This window comes from Peromyscus maniculatus, chromosome 6, assembly GCF_049852395.1.
Source record: "Peromyscus maniculatus bairdii isolate BWxNUB_F1_BW_parent chromosome 6, HU_Pman_BW_mat_3.1, whole genome shotgun sequence".
NCBI classification, from domain to species: domain Eukaryota; kingdom Metazoa; phylum Chordata; class Mammalia; order Rodentia; family Cricetidae; genus Peromyscus; species Peromyscus maniculatus.
This window is the reverse complement of record NC_134857.1, coordinates 68,752,381-68,767,343: the sequence shown is the minus strand read 5'-3', so window position 1 is coordinate 68,767,343 and position 14,963 is coordinate 68,752,381. Positions and strand designations below refer to the sequence as shown.

The 14,963-nt window shown below is 53.9% G+C and overlaps 3 protein-coding genes across 9 annotated transcripts in view; 1 reads left to right on the top strand and 2 right to left on the bottom strand.

Annotated features, from left to right (window-relative positions):
• The window catches only part of Smg5 (SMG5 nonsense mediated mRNA decay factor), a 30,798-nt gene extending 28,114 nt beyond the window's left edge, over positions 1-2,684 (bottom strand). The window contains exon 1 of the mRNA XM_006976385.4: positions 1,831-2,684. Within this exon, the coding sequence (XP_006976447.1) occupies positions 1,831-1,904 (74 nt within the window). The 5' untranslated portion in view covers positions 1,905-2,684. The remainder of the gene's footprint in view (positions 1-1,830) is intronic.
• A 1,496-nt stretch (positions 2,685-4,180) lies between these two features.
• On the top strand, positions 4,181-10,456 carry Tmem79 (transmembrane protein 79). Of its 7 annotated transcripts, none has more exons than XM_006976386.4 (5): positions 4,185-4,294; positions 4,830-4,920; positions 4,996-5,801; positions 6,044-6,257; positions 9,511-10,456. In XM_006976386.4, the coding sequence occupies exons 3-5, from the start codon at positions 5,039-5,041 to the stop codon at positions 9,722-9,724; spliced, it is 1,191 nt and encodes a 396-aa protein (XP_006976448.1). In that variant the 5' UTR covers positions 4,185-4,294; positions 4,830-4,920; positions 4,996-5,038; the 3' UTR covers positions 9,725-10,456. The 7 variants fall into 7 exon arrangements, with proteins under 7 accessions (XP_076430540.1, XP_006976448.1, XP_015850758.1 ...); XM_015995272.3 differs by having other exon boundaries at positions 4,192-4,302; XM_042279298.2 differs by lacking the exon at positions 4,185-4,294 and adding an exon at positions 4,327-4,471.
• A 595-nt stretch (positions 10,457-11,051) lies between these two features.
• On the bottom strand, positions 11,052-14,493 carry Glmp (glycosylated lysosomal membrane protein). The gene is made up of 6 exons (XM_006976387.3): positions 14,329-14,493; positions 13,621-13,875; positions 13,238-13,438; positions 12,741-12,959; positions 11,671-11,927; positions 11,052-11,555 (listed from the first exon to the last, which is right to left on the bottom strand). The coding sequence occupies exons 1-6, from the start codon at positions 14,443-14,445 to the stop codon at positions 11,390-11,392; spliced, it is 1,215 nt and encodes a 404-aa protein (XP_006976449.1). The 5' UTR covers positions 14,446-14,493; the 3' UTR covers positions 11,052-11,389.
• Positions 14,494-14,963: the final 470 nt, after the last annotated feature.

Here is a 14,963-nt window from a genome sequence, read left to right as displayed (position 1 = left end):
TTTTGTTTTGTTTTTTAAGACAGGGTTTCTCTGTGTAGTTTTGGAGCCTGTCCTGGATCTCGCTCTGTAGACCAGGCTGGCCTCGAACTCACAGAGATCAGCCTGGCTCTGCCTCCCAAGTGCTGGGATTAAAGTTGTGCCCCACCACCGCCCGGCTAAAGAAAATATTTTTAAAACAAGTACAGAACTAACTGGCCTAATAAATTAAGTGTATTTGTAGATTTCCCAGCAACCCTTTTCCTGCTTCTTTTTCTCTAGATAGCCTTAAAAGATATCAAAATGCTGTATTTGTAGACAGCTAGATATGAGCGTTTCTCTATTTGAGTTCAACAGCTCCACAGTCTAACAACACATTTACCAGAAGTCAGACTGTTATTCATTACCAGTGCCACACACACACACGCACACGCACACGCACTGGCTGCCTCAAACGTTCACCCTATTCAAAACCAACACCATCACAGATAACCCATATGCACACATACATACATATAAGCCATGTGCCGCAAACACACCAGCTCAATCTGTCAGTCCTGTGAAACAGGTCTTCGAAGGCCAACTGGACACAGTCAGTAGACTGGCCCAAGCCGTCAGCCAGGCTGGAGACAAGGAAGGCATATCACAGACACTGGCCACACGGGCCTGACAGGCAGCTCAGCACTTAGCAGCATTGCTAGTTACACAAGCCATCTCCAGGGAACTCCTCAGCCTGGGGACTTCTCCTTGGGGCCCCACAATGGGAGGCCAGGGGCTGCTCATGGGGATCGATCACCTTCCCATTTCTGGAAGAGCCTGCACCACCTTTCACTTTCTGGCTTACAAGGCCAGAACACAACCAGCTCTTGGTTCTTGACTACCAGGACTGGGCAGGGCCGGTACTCTTCTCAGGCGGACACCTCCATTCAGCAGGGCCTGAGGTACATGGGAGCCCAAGCCCCACCTTCCGCTAGAAGGCAGAAAACTCATCATCGCGGTCTCTATCCTTCACCCTACTGTGACTCAGCTCTGGGATCTGGACTCCACTTGAGCTACACAAGAGTGTGGACGCGGACTGTAAGGAATGAGTCAGTGGGGGACTTGAATACTAGTCTTCTGGCTTGCTTTCTCATTCAGAGTCCACAAGATCCAAACTTCAGAGTGGGTTCTAATCAAATCCACTTTCTATACATTGAAGTTTCTTTTTTAAAAGATGATTTATATTTACTTTTTGTGCATTTGGTGTTCTGCCTGCATGTGTGTCTGTGTGAGGGTGTCAGATCCCCCGGAATTGGAGTTACAGTTATGAGCTGCCATGTGGGTGCTGGGAATTGAACCCAGGTCCTCCGGAAGAGCAGCAGCCAGTGCCCTTAACCGCTGAGCCACCTCTCCAGCCCCAGGCCCTTCCTTTTAAGGAAGAAGAAACTGAGGCCCAAGGTCACACACAGTGAGAGGGGGCAAACCAAGGACATGAACCTGTTTTTGCGTCGAGGGCTGTTTCCAGTAAACCACGGGCGCTCGGCAGGGTTCTGAGCACCGCTCCCCTTCGGTTTTTGTGTTTTTTTCTTCCCACCTGCGACCCGACCCCCCCATCCTCACCTATCCAGCCCTTCCAGCCTCCGATTCCCACCGGATCTCTCCCGCTCCCCGCGCCTAAGCCCCGCCGACTGCAGCAGCAACGCGCTCCCAACCTCCCACCCACCCCCAATTCTTCCCCGCTCCTCCGGGCTCGCCCAGAAGCTCGCAGGCTGCACCCCCGCCCTCGTCGGGCCCGCCCGCCCGCCCCAGGCCCCGCCCCGCGCCGGCCGGCCCCGCTTCCCCACCGGGGCTGCACACACGCCCCGGCCCTCTCACCGGTAGAGCCGCTTGGTGTGGAGGACCTTTGCTTCTGGTTCGCTGCTCTCCCCCGGAGGGGGGCCCTGGCTCATGGTGCCTAGGCCCGGGGGCGCCTCCTGGTCACAGGCCCCCGCCACCCACCACTGGTTCTTCCACTGCCGTCTCCAGCCGTAGCCGCAGCCGCCACCGCCGCCGGCCCTGCTCGGCCGCCATCGCTGTGAGGCGGCTGCCTGAGACGGCTCCTCCTCCGCCTATCAAGTCTCGCGATAGCTGCCGCCGAGCTGCGGACCGGTGACCGCTCCCACCAAATCTCGCGAAAGATTGGTTCCTCTCCGGGAAGTTCCCCGAGAGGAACTCCGGGCAGCATGGCTGCTGCTGGGTTTGGTCAGACGTCCTTGAGGAGGAAAACTTGATTGTCGAAGATGTCAGGGAAGCCGGGCGTCCTAGCGCAGGCTTATCGGCCTAGCACTTAGGGAGCCTAGGCAGCCTGCAGCAAGTTCCCAGCCCGCTACCCAGGGAGACCCCTGTTTTCAAAAAATTAATAAAATACCACATTTAAAAAGAGCGCGCTGGCGAGGTGACTCAGCGGATAAAGGCGCCGGCAGCCAACCTAAGCTCGACCCCTGGGTCCCACGTGGTGTAACGTGAATCGACCCAGGCAAGTTGTCCTGACCGCCACACACGTGCTCCATGGCATGTCCGCACCCCGTGATAAAATGTGGTTTTTTTAAAAAAGTAAAGTTTCCAGGGAAGGAAAACACTGTAGAGGGCTCCAGCTCTAAATAGGACAGCTAGGGGCTGGAGAGATGGCTCAGAGGTTAAGAGCACTGGCTGCTCGTCCAGAGGACCCGGGTTCAATTTCCAGCACCCACGTGACCGCTCGCAACCATTTGTAACCCCAGTTCCAGGGGATCCGACACCCTCACACAGACACACAGGCAACACACCAATGCACATAAAATAAAAATAATTTTAAATAGGACAGCTACCCCCAAGACACAGACATCACTGCAGAAGAGGGGCAGCGAGAAAATTTTTTAAGAGTGGAGATCTGCATCATCAAAACAGTACTTGCCGGACAGGAGAGTGCGGTTGACACACATGGACTCACAGAGCCTGAGACTGTGTCCCAGCATGGATGTGGGGAGGAGGACTAGAAGGTGATGGCTGCTGGGGAGGGACAGTGGTTTTTCTTTGTTAAGGAATTCCTCCAGAGACACTACTTTCATTTATTATGTATGTACATGTGTGGTGGCCCGTGTTCCACCTGTGGTGGTCAGGGAACCTGGGGAAGGCAGTTTTCTCCTTCCATGGCGTAGTTTCTGGGGATCAAATTCAGGTAATCAGGCTTGGTAGTAAGAACCTTACCTGGTGAGCCATCTTGCCGGCCCTATTGCTTTCTTAACCATAAACCTAAAAACAAGGTGTTTGGGGTCCTGTATGTATACACATGATCATGGCGATGTTATACCGCTATGCTCCTGGCTCCAGCCACCAAGCCGCCTTTCTCTTCCTAACACAGCCTGAAGTCGTTTCTGTCTGTCGGCCTTTGACTTGAAGTTCCTCAGTCATACCCCTGAACGCCCATTGGGTTTCGACTTAAATGTCACCTTAAAGAGGCTTTCCCTTACTGAAATTCTCAGCTGATTCAGTGCGATTGTTGTTGTTTTGTTTTTCAAGACAAGGTTTCTGTGTAGAGTCCTGACTGTTCTGGAATTTGCTCTGTAGACCAAGCTGGTCTACTCATTCACAAAGATCCACCTGCCTCTGCCTCCTGAGTGCTGGGGTGGGATTAAAGGTGTGCGCCAGCACTCCCAGGCTCAGTGTGAATGTTTAATGCCTGTTACCCCAATAGCTAGAAACCTTGATTGTCACTTTGTTCTCGTCTGTCCCCGTGCCTAAAATAGCACTTGTTGGTTGGAATTTTTTGTTTTTTTGTTTTTGAGAAAGGGTCTCTCTATGTAGCTCTGGCTGTCCTGAATCTTGGCTTCTAGACCAGCCTGTCCTCAGACTCCTAGAAATCTGCCTGCTTCTGCCTCCTGTGCTGGGATTGAAGGAGTGTGCACCCCCAAGAACAGCACATTATTAAATAAAATTGATACACATTTACAGAAAGAACAAACTTGCAAGTGTGGTCTTTTCCCAGCTTCCTCTGAGTACCCTTTGGCATACAAACCCACTTTTCCCCGGACGCTTTCCTGAACTGGAAGCTCTTACACATCCCAGAACACCTGAAGCCCACACCTCTGTGTCCAGCTACACCCTCACTTTCAAAACGGATGACATCCTCCTTTAGCACTCTTCCAGTCGGCAGATTCTGTAGGGCAGGGCCTGCGCCTTTAATCTGAGCCCCACCTGCTCTGGTCAGACAGGTTTGGAGGGAGACACAGGTCAGGGGAGGGAGACTGGGAAATACTTGCGGAGCCAGCCAGGAGCTGGGCAGTTCCTTTCCGGGGATCCTCCGCCTCTCCGCAGATGTAAAGTAAGAGGGTACGGTGGGTCCAAAGGGCAGGGGTAGGAGGGGCCCTAGAAGTGAACAAAGAGAGTCTGCCCACAAGCAGTGGACTGGAAGGTGGCGGGGAGGAAAACCCGCAGGAAGGCCTGGGAACAGCCGCACTAGAGCTGAAAGTCTGAGTGCAGCCCAGCCCGGCTGAGTTGGGTGAGCCTGGCAAGGGGGGGCGTTTAGAAAATGACTGGCTCCTGGAATGGGCTCTGAGGAACGGAGTAGCTGGCAACTGGGATCGGTTGCCAAGAGAGTTCAGGCGGGGATCTGCGGGGCAAAGGGCAAGTGGAAGGGTGAAGGGGCAGTTTCTCTCTAGCATGATGCTCAGTTGTAAAGCTCTCGGCCAAGTTCCTCCCATTCCAAAGCCAGAGTGGCCATGAATCCGGGGGTTTTGGTGGCTGGAGCAGAAGGCGGCTGTGGGCGTAGGCTGAGGCCACAGCTGCCAGGGCTTGTGCCCCTGACTCAGCCCGTCCTGCTGGATGACACTTATTTTGAAAGTGTTTCTCCATTTCAGCCCTCCGCCGCCGCCGCCGCTGCCTTCTCTGTCTCAACTCGACCTTCCTCCACACTGTTCTCCCTAGAGTCCCATGAGGCCGGCTGCTCTGGTGAGTTCCAGTTTGAGGAACTGTCCCGGGGCCAGAAGACAAGGTATTTTCACAGAGCTTACCCACTCCCTTTAGGATGGTGTCACCTTGGGACAGACCTCAGAACTGAAGCCTCGCAATGACAGAACCAGAACCAGAGACACTGGCCCTGCTGGAAATGAAGGGGCCCGAGGGTCCAGAGAAGAGCCCACCACAGGCTTTCGTACCCACCGGCCCGCAGCCAGAGGGGGAAGGTGGGACTGAGTCCCCAGGAGCTGAGTCTCTCACCGTGGGGTCTTCAGTTGGTTCTCCCATAGTCAGAGTGGGGCCCGAGGATGGTCCAGACAGCACTGTGAGTGAGGCCGCGACTTTGCCCTGGGGAACCGACCCCCAGGCCAGCGCCCCACTTCCGGATCCCCCAGGCTGGCGAGATATTGAACCAGAACCCTTAGAGTTGGAACCACTCACTAAGTCGGAGGACCCACTCAAAGACGATGCCAGCCTGCTCCTTGAGAAGACGGTGAGGGCCTTCGTGCCCATTGACTTACAGTGCATCGAGCGGAAGCCACAGGAGGAGCGCATTGTGCATCGGGAGGCCGGACAGGGCGAGCGCAGGAATTTCCTGCCAGCCCGACTCAGCCACCCCGAGCCTTCAGAGTGCAAGTGGGCCGAGGCAGTCGTGAGACCCCCTGGCCGGTCCTGTGGGGGCTGTGGGAGCTGTGGAGGCCGCGAGGCGCTGAGAGCCGTGGCCTCGGTGGTGGCTGCCCTTATCTTCTTCCCCTGCCTGCTGTATGGGGCGTACGCCTTCCTGCCCTTCGATGCTCCGAGGCTGCCCACCATGAGCTCCCGCTTGATCTACACGCTACGCTGTGGGGTCTTTGCCACCTTCCCCATCGTGCTGGGTGAGTCTGGGCCGGGGAGAGGGCTGCCTAGGAAGTGGGCTAGAGGCGCATGGGTGGAGTGGTTTCTCTTCATCCCCCTGGGGAACCACCCAGGGCGTCCCAAACCCGCCACTCTTTGCTCCCTCTCTTGCAGAGAGCGCTTGTGTCCTCTCTGCAGTCCTGACCCGAGAACCATCTTCCTGAAACCCTGCGCAGCCCTCCCGCCTGTTCTGACCCCGTGTGTGTGCTTCCTCCCCTGCCAGGGCTCCTGGTCTACGGGCTGAGTCTGCTGTGCTTCTCGGCCCTCCGGCCCTTTGGAGAGCCGCGGCGGGAAGTGGAGATCCACCGGCAGTATGTGGCCCAGTCCGTGCAGCTCTTCATCCTCTACTTCTTCAACCTGGCCGTCCTTTCCACCTATCTGCCCCAGGACACGCTCAAGCTGCTCCCCCTGCTCACCGGTCTCTTCGCAATATCTCGGTGAGCGGGGGCTGTGGTGGCCAGGCTAGGGCAGGCGGGAGGGAGGTGAAGGTGTTGTTAGAGCCTGCTGGGGGCTGCAGGTCTGGAGATCTGAGGTCGGGATTTCTGCATGTGCACCATGCAGCCGTAAGCCTGCCCACTCTGTCTCTTGCGCTTCGCTGGGTAGCAGCGAGCAGGTGGTCAGCTCCCATTCCTTTCAGAAGTTGATCTCAGAGGCGTGCCAGTGGGGAGCTTTTGAATGTTGTTTATTTTGGTACCGAACCTCATACATCTAAGCACAGGACTGACCATCCTAACCTCAGGTGTCATTTAGTATGTCCACTGAAGGTGCTCCTCTAGTCTGTGACACTCCATTCAAATAGCTTTAAAAATTGGCTATAGGGGACATTTTTTTTTAAATAAAGATTTAATTTATTTATTATGTATACAGTGTTCTGCCTGCATGTATGCCTGCAGGCCAGAAGAGGGCACCAGATCTCATTTCAGATGGTTATGAGGCACCATGTGGTTGCTGGGAATTGAACTCAGGACCTCTGGAAGAAGAGCCAACCCTCCAGCCCACTAAGTGGGATGTTTTCTGTTTTATTTTGCTTGAGACAGTCACCATCTCACTATGCAGCCTGGACATAAACTCTTGGCAATCCTCCTGTCTCAACCTCTTAAGTGCTGGGATCACCACCTTTCCAGGTTTAAGAGTTCTAATTGCTAGAAGGTTCTTCCTTATACAGTGTTACAAACTGCCCTAAAGGCGATGTAGTGGCTGCTCAGGCCTGCAATCACAGTACTTGGAAGACGGAGATAAGAGAGCTGCCCAGCCCGGTGGCGGCGGTGGCGCACGCCTTTAATCCCAGGACTCAGGAGGCGGAGGCAGGTGGATCTCTGTGAGTTCAAGGCCAGCCTGGGCTACAGAGTGAGTTCCAGGAAAAGCGCAAAGCTACACAGAGAAACCCTGTCTCAAAAAATTAAAATAAATAAATAAATAAACAAACAGAGAGAGAGAGAGAGAGAGAGAGAGAGAGAGAGAGAGAGAGAGATCTGCCCAGAGTTCAAGCCAGCCTGAATTGCATAGTGAGTTCTGGGCCAGTCAGAACAACCTAACGGACCTTGTCTCAAAAAACAAAATGAGCAGAGGCAGGCAGATCTCTGAGTTCGAGGCCAGCCTGGTCTACAGAATGAGTTCCAGGACAGCCAGGACTACACAGACAAACCCTGTCTCAAAATCCTCCCCCCAAAAGAAAATGAACAAATAAATGAACTTGTCTGATGCTGACCTTACACAGACCAGTTACTGCACTCAAACGGCCTCCTCTTCGTGGTTAAATGGCTCTGGTCCCTCCCTCTCTGGCAGGAAACCTGCTTGTCGGTGAGCAGAGCCTTGGTTAAGGGCACTGACCTCTTTACCTGGAGGTAGTTTGTGCTCATGGCAGTCTTATTACTTTTCTTTCATTCAATATGCAGTCATCGCTGAATTTTATTTTATTTTTTATTCTTTTTTTAAAAATTAATTTATTATGTATACAGTATTCTGCCTCCTTGTATGCCTACAGGCCAGAAGAGGGCACCAGATATTGTTACAGATGGTTGTGAGCCACCATATGGTTGTTGGGAATCGAACTCAGGACCTCAGGAAAGGCAGCCAGTGCTCTTAACCCCTGAGCCATCTCTCCAGCCCGGTGAATTTTATTTTATTTTAGAGACAGGATCTCAAACTGTAGCCCACACTGGCCTGAAACTACTAGGTAAATCAGTCTGGCCTCAAACTCTCTGCAATCTTCCTGCCTCAACTTACTGGATATTGAAAGTGAGCTTTTGTTTTGTTTTGTTTTGTTTTGTTTTGTTTGAGACAGGGTCTTTACATAGCTCGGGCTGTCTTGGAACTTTAGACCAGGATAGCCTCAAACTCAGATTCGCCTGCCTTTGGCTCCTGAGTGCTGGGATTAGGAGCCTGTGCCACCACGCCCAGCAGAATCTTGGTTTCTTTATCTGCAGAGGGTAAACAGAAAACGCACTGGAGCTGTCTAAGAATGAGAACGGGGCCTGGTGTGAGGTGGCGCGTAGTCCCAGCCACCACTCAGGAAGCAGAGGCAAGAGAATCAGTCCGTGTTCAAGGCCATACAGGGCTGCACAGTGAGAGCCTAGCACATGAACAAACCAGAAATGCAGGAACACAGCTGGGAGTGGGGAGAGTCACTGGACCAGGGTGCAGCTCAGTCAACTGTGTATGCCTGGCATGCATGGGTTCTAGGTTCAGTCCCAGCCCCCGGGGGAGTGTGCCTGTCCATCCCCCTGGGGGGGGGAGTGTGCCTGTCCATCCCCCTGGGGGGGGGAGTGTGCCTGTCCAGCCCCCTGGGGGGGGGAGTGTGCCTGTCCAGCCCCCTGGGGGGGGGAGTGTGCCTGTCCAGCCCCCTGGGGGGGGGAGTGTGCCTGTCCAGCCCCCTGGGGGAGTGTGCCTGTCCATCCCCATGGGGGGAGTGTGCCTGTCCATCCCCCCCCGGGGGAAGTGTGCCTGTCCATCCCTGGGGGGAGTGTGCCTGTCCATCCCCATGGGGGGGAGTGTGCCTGTCCAGCCCCCTGGGGGAGTGTGCCTGTCCATCCCCCAGGGGAGTGTGCCCGTAATCCCTTCATTTGGAAGGGTGAAGGCAGGGTTAGGGGTGGGTGTGCTCTGGGGATACAGCTCAGTGGTAGACAGACCACTTGCCTACCTTTGTGAAGCCCTGGACCACAACCAACCAGTTTTTGTTAATATCTATAAAATAGAAATGACTCAAGAAACTGTAGAACTGGATGCCTAGGGTGGAGTATCAGAAAAGGGGAAGACAAGTTTGGTTGGCTTTTGGTTTTGTTTTTGTTTTTTGAGACAGGGTTTCTCTGTGTAGCCCTGGCCATCCTGGAACTAGCTTTGTAGACCAATCTGACCTCAAACTCAGAGATTGCCTGCCTTTGCCTGCCAAGTGCTGGGACTAAAAGTGTGTGGCACCACTACCCGACAGGGGAGGCCAACATTAAAGTTGATTTCTCATTTAATTCTGAATCACGCAAATGAACATTTAATTGTAATTTAATCAAAAACGAAATTAATTGAGAAAGTAAACACTGGGAACATACATATTAACCGCATGTGTGTTTATAGTAATTAGCAGTAGTCCCAAGCAGCACCAGCCTTGGCACCCGCTCCCCTCAGGTCTCCCGCTGTCTGTCCCTGACCTCATGGCTGGCCCCTGGGGAGTAGATAACCCTTGTCATGCTCCCACAGGCTCATCTACTGGTTGACCTTTGCTGTGGGCCGCTCCTTCCGAGGCTTTGGCTACGGACTGACTTTCTTGCCGTTGTTGGCCATGCTGATGTGGAACCTCTACTACATGTTCGTGGTGGAGCCGGAGCGCATGCTCACTGCCTCCGAGAGCCGCTTGGACTACCCGGACCACGTTCGATCCCTCTCTGACTACAGGCCGCGCTCATGGGGCTGAGCTGCTCCAGGGCTGTGCAGGGTCTTTCAGGCCTTCCCTGAACCAGTTGCAGGCCTGGCCTTTGCCCAGGTCCTGGACCTTCGATGTGAGGAACCTTGCTACTGCCCCATAGGGGCCCCATCCAACGGGGCCCAGACACCCCAGTTCTCTCTTAGCTGTTGCTTTACCCCTGGAGCGCGAGAGCCCGAGGGAGAGACTGGAGAAGCACGCTTCCTTCTTGGGCAGCCTCCCACCATGCCACACTAAGGCTAGGGCTGGATGGCTACCTCGCTCCCCAGCTTCCTGTGGGCCAGCGGTGCAGAGCCATAGCCCAACCTGAACTGTCTTTGCCAGCTGTCTGGAAGAAAGGTCAAGGAGATGGACAAACTGCCTAAGCCCAAGAGTGGAGGTTGGTATCACATCAGATGAGGGCTTTGATATCTGACATTGATTGGGTGAAAACCTTCCTAGGGGGCCTGGGTTCAAGGCTCTCTCTACCACTTGACTGGCTTCAAGGCTTTTTTGCCTCAGTCAAGGCTATTATAGCTGTTGCCTTCCCTCTCCCAACCTGCATGGGTCCCTGTAACCTTCCACTTTTCAAACTTCCAAGAAGTCCCATTATAAAAAAATAGGTGGGGTGCAGAGATGAAACCTCTGAAAGAAGTGTGTATGTATTCACATGTACTGGCTGGGCTGGCAGAGAGACTGCCTGCCCACTTATATGTATGAGTATGTAATAAATCACTGCCAGCCTCCCATGGCTCTTTCTTCCTGCCAATCCCCAACACCCTCAAGACACAAGCCACCTCCTAAACATCCAGTTCAAGGGGTGGAGGATGGTTAACAAGAGCCTTGGGGAGAAACCACTAGGATTGGTGAGAAAATGTGCCTTCAATAGAAATTGCCTTCCAAGCCTCTCTCTGTCTTCCCATTTGCTGAAACCAGCCAGGCAGGCATGGTGGTGCAGGCCTTTAATCCCAGGACTCAGGGGGTAGAGGCAGGGGGATCTATGAGTTTGAAGCCAGCCTGGTCTACAGAGTGAGTGCCAGGGCTCCACAGAGAAACGCTGTCTCAGAGAGAGAGAGGGAGGGAGGGAGGAAGGGAAGGAGGGGTACCCAGTCTGGGCTGGAGGGATGGATAGCTCAGTGGTAAGGGCATTTGTTGCTCTGGCAGAGCACCCTGGTTCAGTTCCCATTACCCATATGGTGGTTCACAACCATTTGTTAACTCCAGTTCCAGGAGATCTAGTGCCCTCTTCTGACCTCCACAGGCAACACACACACACACATACACACACCTATACAAGCAGACAAAACATTCACACATATAATAAAACACATAAATCTCATTTAAAAATAAGAGAGAAATTGGAATCTTTTATGGAAAAAATATCTATTTCATGCCCCTTAGGGCAGCCAACCAGTCATTCTCATTGCAGACCTTCAAGTTTTATCCACAGGGAGTGGTAAGTGAAGAGGAGGAAACTCCAGTAGGGCCCTTCCTCTTACCAGTAATTCCAGCCTCTCCCTAGGGTAGGAAGGGCATCACCCAGGGAGCCCCCAGCAGTTGAGGCTGGCTTCTGAGGTTCTGCAGAAAAGCAGATCACAACACTGACCCTCTACCTTCCCACAGTTTGAGGCACGGCAAGGCGCATGTGGTCCTGCCTCTCCCTCTGGAGAAAGGGTTTCAGTTTATGGACTGGTACTCAGAATACTGCTTGTGGCGCAGCAGCAGAAACAGGCCTCCCCCCAGCAACACGAGTCCTGGGGTTCCCAGGGCCACTGCCATGATTCCAAGGACTAGTGGAGATAAGGCATCCACTGGAGGGGTGCCCACTCCCAGAAGCATTGACCTAGAGCACGAAGATTAAAAAACAAAACAAAAAGGTAAGCAAGCTTAGGAAGGGAAGGCTGAGGGGCTCAGCCCTCCTCCACTGGGACCCCCCCCCCCAAATCCTTGGTTCTTACCAGGAGAGGTAGTGCTGGTCCCAGTAGCCAGGGCCTGTGGGATCCCCAAATGTCAGATTGAAGGCACAAAAGTTGTTCGGGGACCCAAAGAATGCTCGGACAATAGGTGACTGAGGGAGGGAATATGCCAAGGTGGGGTGAAGGGCGGAAGCCTGGCAGGAGAGGGCTGAGTCTCGGCCCCGCTGCTTCTGAGAGAAAGCCACTGGTCGCCACTGCATGAAGCCAGATGGTGAGGAGCCCCACAGCAACTGGTCCAACTGGAGAGGCAAAGGAGGCAGGTGAGATGGGCCAGCCTGGGCCAACCTGGGCTAACCTGTGTTCCCCCTCTCCCAGACTGCACGCCACTAGCAGTACAAGCACTGAGGCCAGTAAGAGTCCCCAGTGCTGAGCATGGTTCTGGAATCGAGCAGGGCCCAGTCTCTCCAAACACAGCCAGAGCCTGGCCCTCTGCCCTTGCTCCCTCTGGGCCCCAGGTTAAGGAGAATCCCTTCTGAAGATCATGAAGCGCTGTTTCTGTCCGCTTCCTAGGAGGGCACGAGATGTCAGGCGATACATTAGTACAGCCCAACACTAAAAGGAGCCAGAGAAAGTGTTAAATAATAAATGGGTGTCCGTGTGTGCTGGCGCATGCATCGAATCCTGGCTCTCAGGAGGTAGAAGCAGGTGAACCTCTGTGAGTTCAAGAGTTCAAGGCCAGTCAGGACTACAGAGGGAGACCCTATCTTAAAAAACACCAACAAAACAACAACAACAAACAAACAAAGCCCTTTAAAAATGGCTGGTGGTGGCAGCTGGTGCTATGACTCGGTGACTGCGAGCTTGCTGCTCTTAGAGAAAACCCAGACTCAGTTCCCAGCACCATGTCAGGAGGCTCACAACCATTTGCAATTCCAGCTCCAGGGGATCTGATGCCCTCTTCTTGCCTCCTCCAGGAGCTTAGACACACACTCAGACACACATACAAAATAACAAATCCTTTTTAACACTAATACATGGTTGGTTGAGTTTCTGGGGTGTTAACAGGACCCCACTTCTCTCCCCACCCATCTGCCTCCCACTGGAAACCTGACCTGGAAGACAGCGGGGGCGTACTCGTCATCGATGGAGTGCAGCTCTTTGGCTGTGGGGCAGGCAGGGCCAGTACCCAAGGTGGCTACCTCTAGGCCGAATCGGGAGTGGTTTCCACGAGGAGAAACTCCAGCCAGGGTAACTTCTAGCTGGCAGGCATCTGCTGTGTGCAGGAGACGAGGGGGCTGGGCAGGCCGGCCAGATCCAGAAAAGGCCTGGACCTAGGAAGGAGAAAGCCACGTGGGGAGATCGGAGCTTGAAGGATATTCCCATCCTCATAAATCAGCTTTTTTTGTTTTGTTTTGTTTTTTGTTTTTCAGAGACAGGGTTTCTCTGTGTAGTTTTGGAGCCTGTCCTGGATCTCGCTCTGTAGCCCAGGCTCGCCTCGGACTCACAGAGATCCTCCTGGCTCTGCCTCCCGAGAGTGCTGGGATTATAGAAGTGCGCCACCACCGCCCAGCATAAGTCAGCCTTTTGAGTTCCTTCCCCATAGCCTCACCTTCAAGGCCAGGCTGCCATTGGCAAATGCTCCAGCAGGGTCATCTGCAGGGTGGCCTTGAAAAATGGCGCTCAGAGTGGCACGATCCAGGGAGTCGCTGATATTGTTCCAGGAGAACTCAGCCAAGGAGTAGGGAGGATATGGTCTTCCTGAGGGCTGGGCTGCCCCCTCGGGCACCCCGGTGCTGTCAGACTCAAGCAGCTGGGGACAGGTGAAGTGGGATGGGGCTTGCCTCCCTCTGGCTTTCTCTTGCATATTGCTCCCGCTCAACCCACCCCAAACTGCACCCAGTTCACCCCCCTGTCTTAAACCCTCCCCTCTCCCTTGGGGTAGATGAACTCCGTCCCTGGGCTCCTCTCTCCAAGCTCTTCCAGCCCCCTCACCCTGGTGAAGACAAGAGCAGACGAAAACTGGATGCTGTTCTTGGGGAGCACCATCAGACCCCCCTCAGGATCAGGAGACAGCAGGAGACTCCAGTTGACGCTCAGGACACTCTGAGTGGTGTTGGTGGCCACCAGCACCACAGCTGGAGGCCCTAGGGTGCTCCATACATAGTGCAGGGTAGAGTTGGTGCCCACTGCCCGGATATGAAGCAGGTTCTGGGGAGTTGGGCAGCCAGAAATAACCTCCATGGACACCTGGAACGTGGGGTGGTGGGGTGGAGAGAACAAGATCAGGGATGATCACAGGCAAAGCAAGGGAAATGCAAGGGCCTTTGAGGACTAGACAAGAGGATGTGTGGAAATTGAGGGGCTCTTGGAATCAGGGGCAGATGTAGGGTTGAGAAGAAACAGGGTAGATTCAGGATTACCCTGACCCTGGTGAGGAGATCAAAGCTCAGGGCCGAGAAAGCTTTTTAAATCTCCAAACTTGCCTGTTCCTGAGCTACACTAGCTGAGCCGTGGTTGACATCACCAGAAGGCAGGAAGCTCTCTTCACAATCCTTCCCATCTCTCCTGGCTCCATGCTCACTCTCTGGGTTGATACCTCTCTCGCCGCCACCCTCCACCCCTCGGTTGCCCCAGATTCCAGTCATCGTGGACAGGTTGTATTTCTGGAATCATCTATTACTTTAGTTCCAGAACCCTTACCTGGCGAGTCTCTTCTCCCAGCATGCCAAGTGGAGCTGCACACACAAGACTCAAAAGGAGCCATGGGGTGGGGCCACAGGGGACCCAGCCCCAGTAAGGTCCCCAACAGCGACACATACAGCTGCACCAACTTTAACGAAGCGGAAGAGGCTCAGTCACATGACTCCCTTCCTCCTGATCCCTTTAGGGGGCGGGCCACCAAACCAGTTCTTAAAGAGACCACGTCCTTTTTTTTTTTTTTTTTTTTTTTTTCATTTTACAATACCATTCAGTTCTACATAACAGCCACAGATTCCCTTGTTCTCTCCCTTCCTGCCCCCCTCCCCTTCCCCCCAGCCCACCCCCCTTCCCACCTCCTCCAGGGCAAAGCCTCCCCCAAGGACTGAGATCAACCTGGTAGACTCAGTCCAGGCAGGTCCAGTCCCCTCCTCCCAGACTGAGCCAAGCATCCCTGCATAAGTCCCAGGTTTCAAACAGCTTACTCATGCAATGAGCCCAGGACCTGGTACCACTGCCTAGATACCTCCCAAACAGATCAAGCCAATCAACTGTCTCACCTATTCAGAGGGCCTGATTCAGTTGGGGGGCCCTCAGCCTTTGGTTCATAGTTCATGTGTTTCCATTCGTTTGGCTAT

What these genes read in the sequence shown, in the direction of transcription:
- Glmp (XM_006976387.3), bottom strand. Translation starts at nt 14,445, where the DNA reads ATGTGTCGCTGTTGGGGACCTTACTGGGGCTGGGTCCCCTGTGGCCCC. An exon ending in CTGCTCTTGTCTTCACCAGG is followed by an intron (nt 13,439 to 13,620) that starts GTGAGGGGGCTG and finishes ACCTGTCCCCAG; the next exon opens with CTGCTTGAGTCTGACAGCAC. An exon ending in GACCAGCACTACCTCTCCTG is followed by an intron (nt 11,556 to 11,670) that starts GTAAGAACCAAG and finishes TTCGTGCTCTAG; the next exon opens with GTCAATGCTTCTGGGAGTGG.
- Tmem79 (XM_076574425.1), top strand. Translation starts at nt 5,039, where the DNA reads ATGACAGAACCAGAACCAGAGACACTGGCCCTGCTGGAAATGAAGGGG. An exon ending in CACCTTCCCCATCGTGCTGG is followed by an intron (nt 5,802 to 6,043) that starts GTGAGTCTGGGC and finishes CTCCCCTGCCAG; the next exon opens with GGCTCCTGGTCTACGGGCTG. An exon ending in GGTCTCTTCGCAATATCTCG is followed by an intron (nt 6,258 to 9,510) that starts GTGAGCGGGGGC and finishes ATGCTCCCACAG; the next exon opens with GCTCATCTACTGGTTGACCT.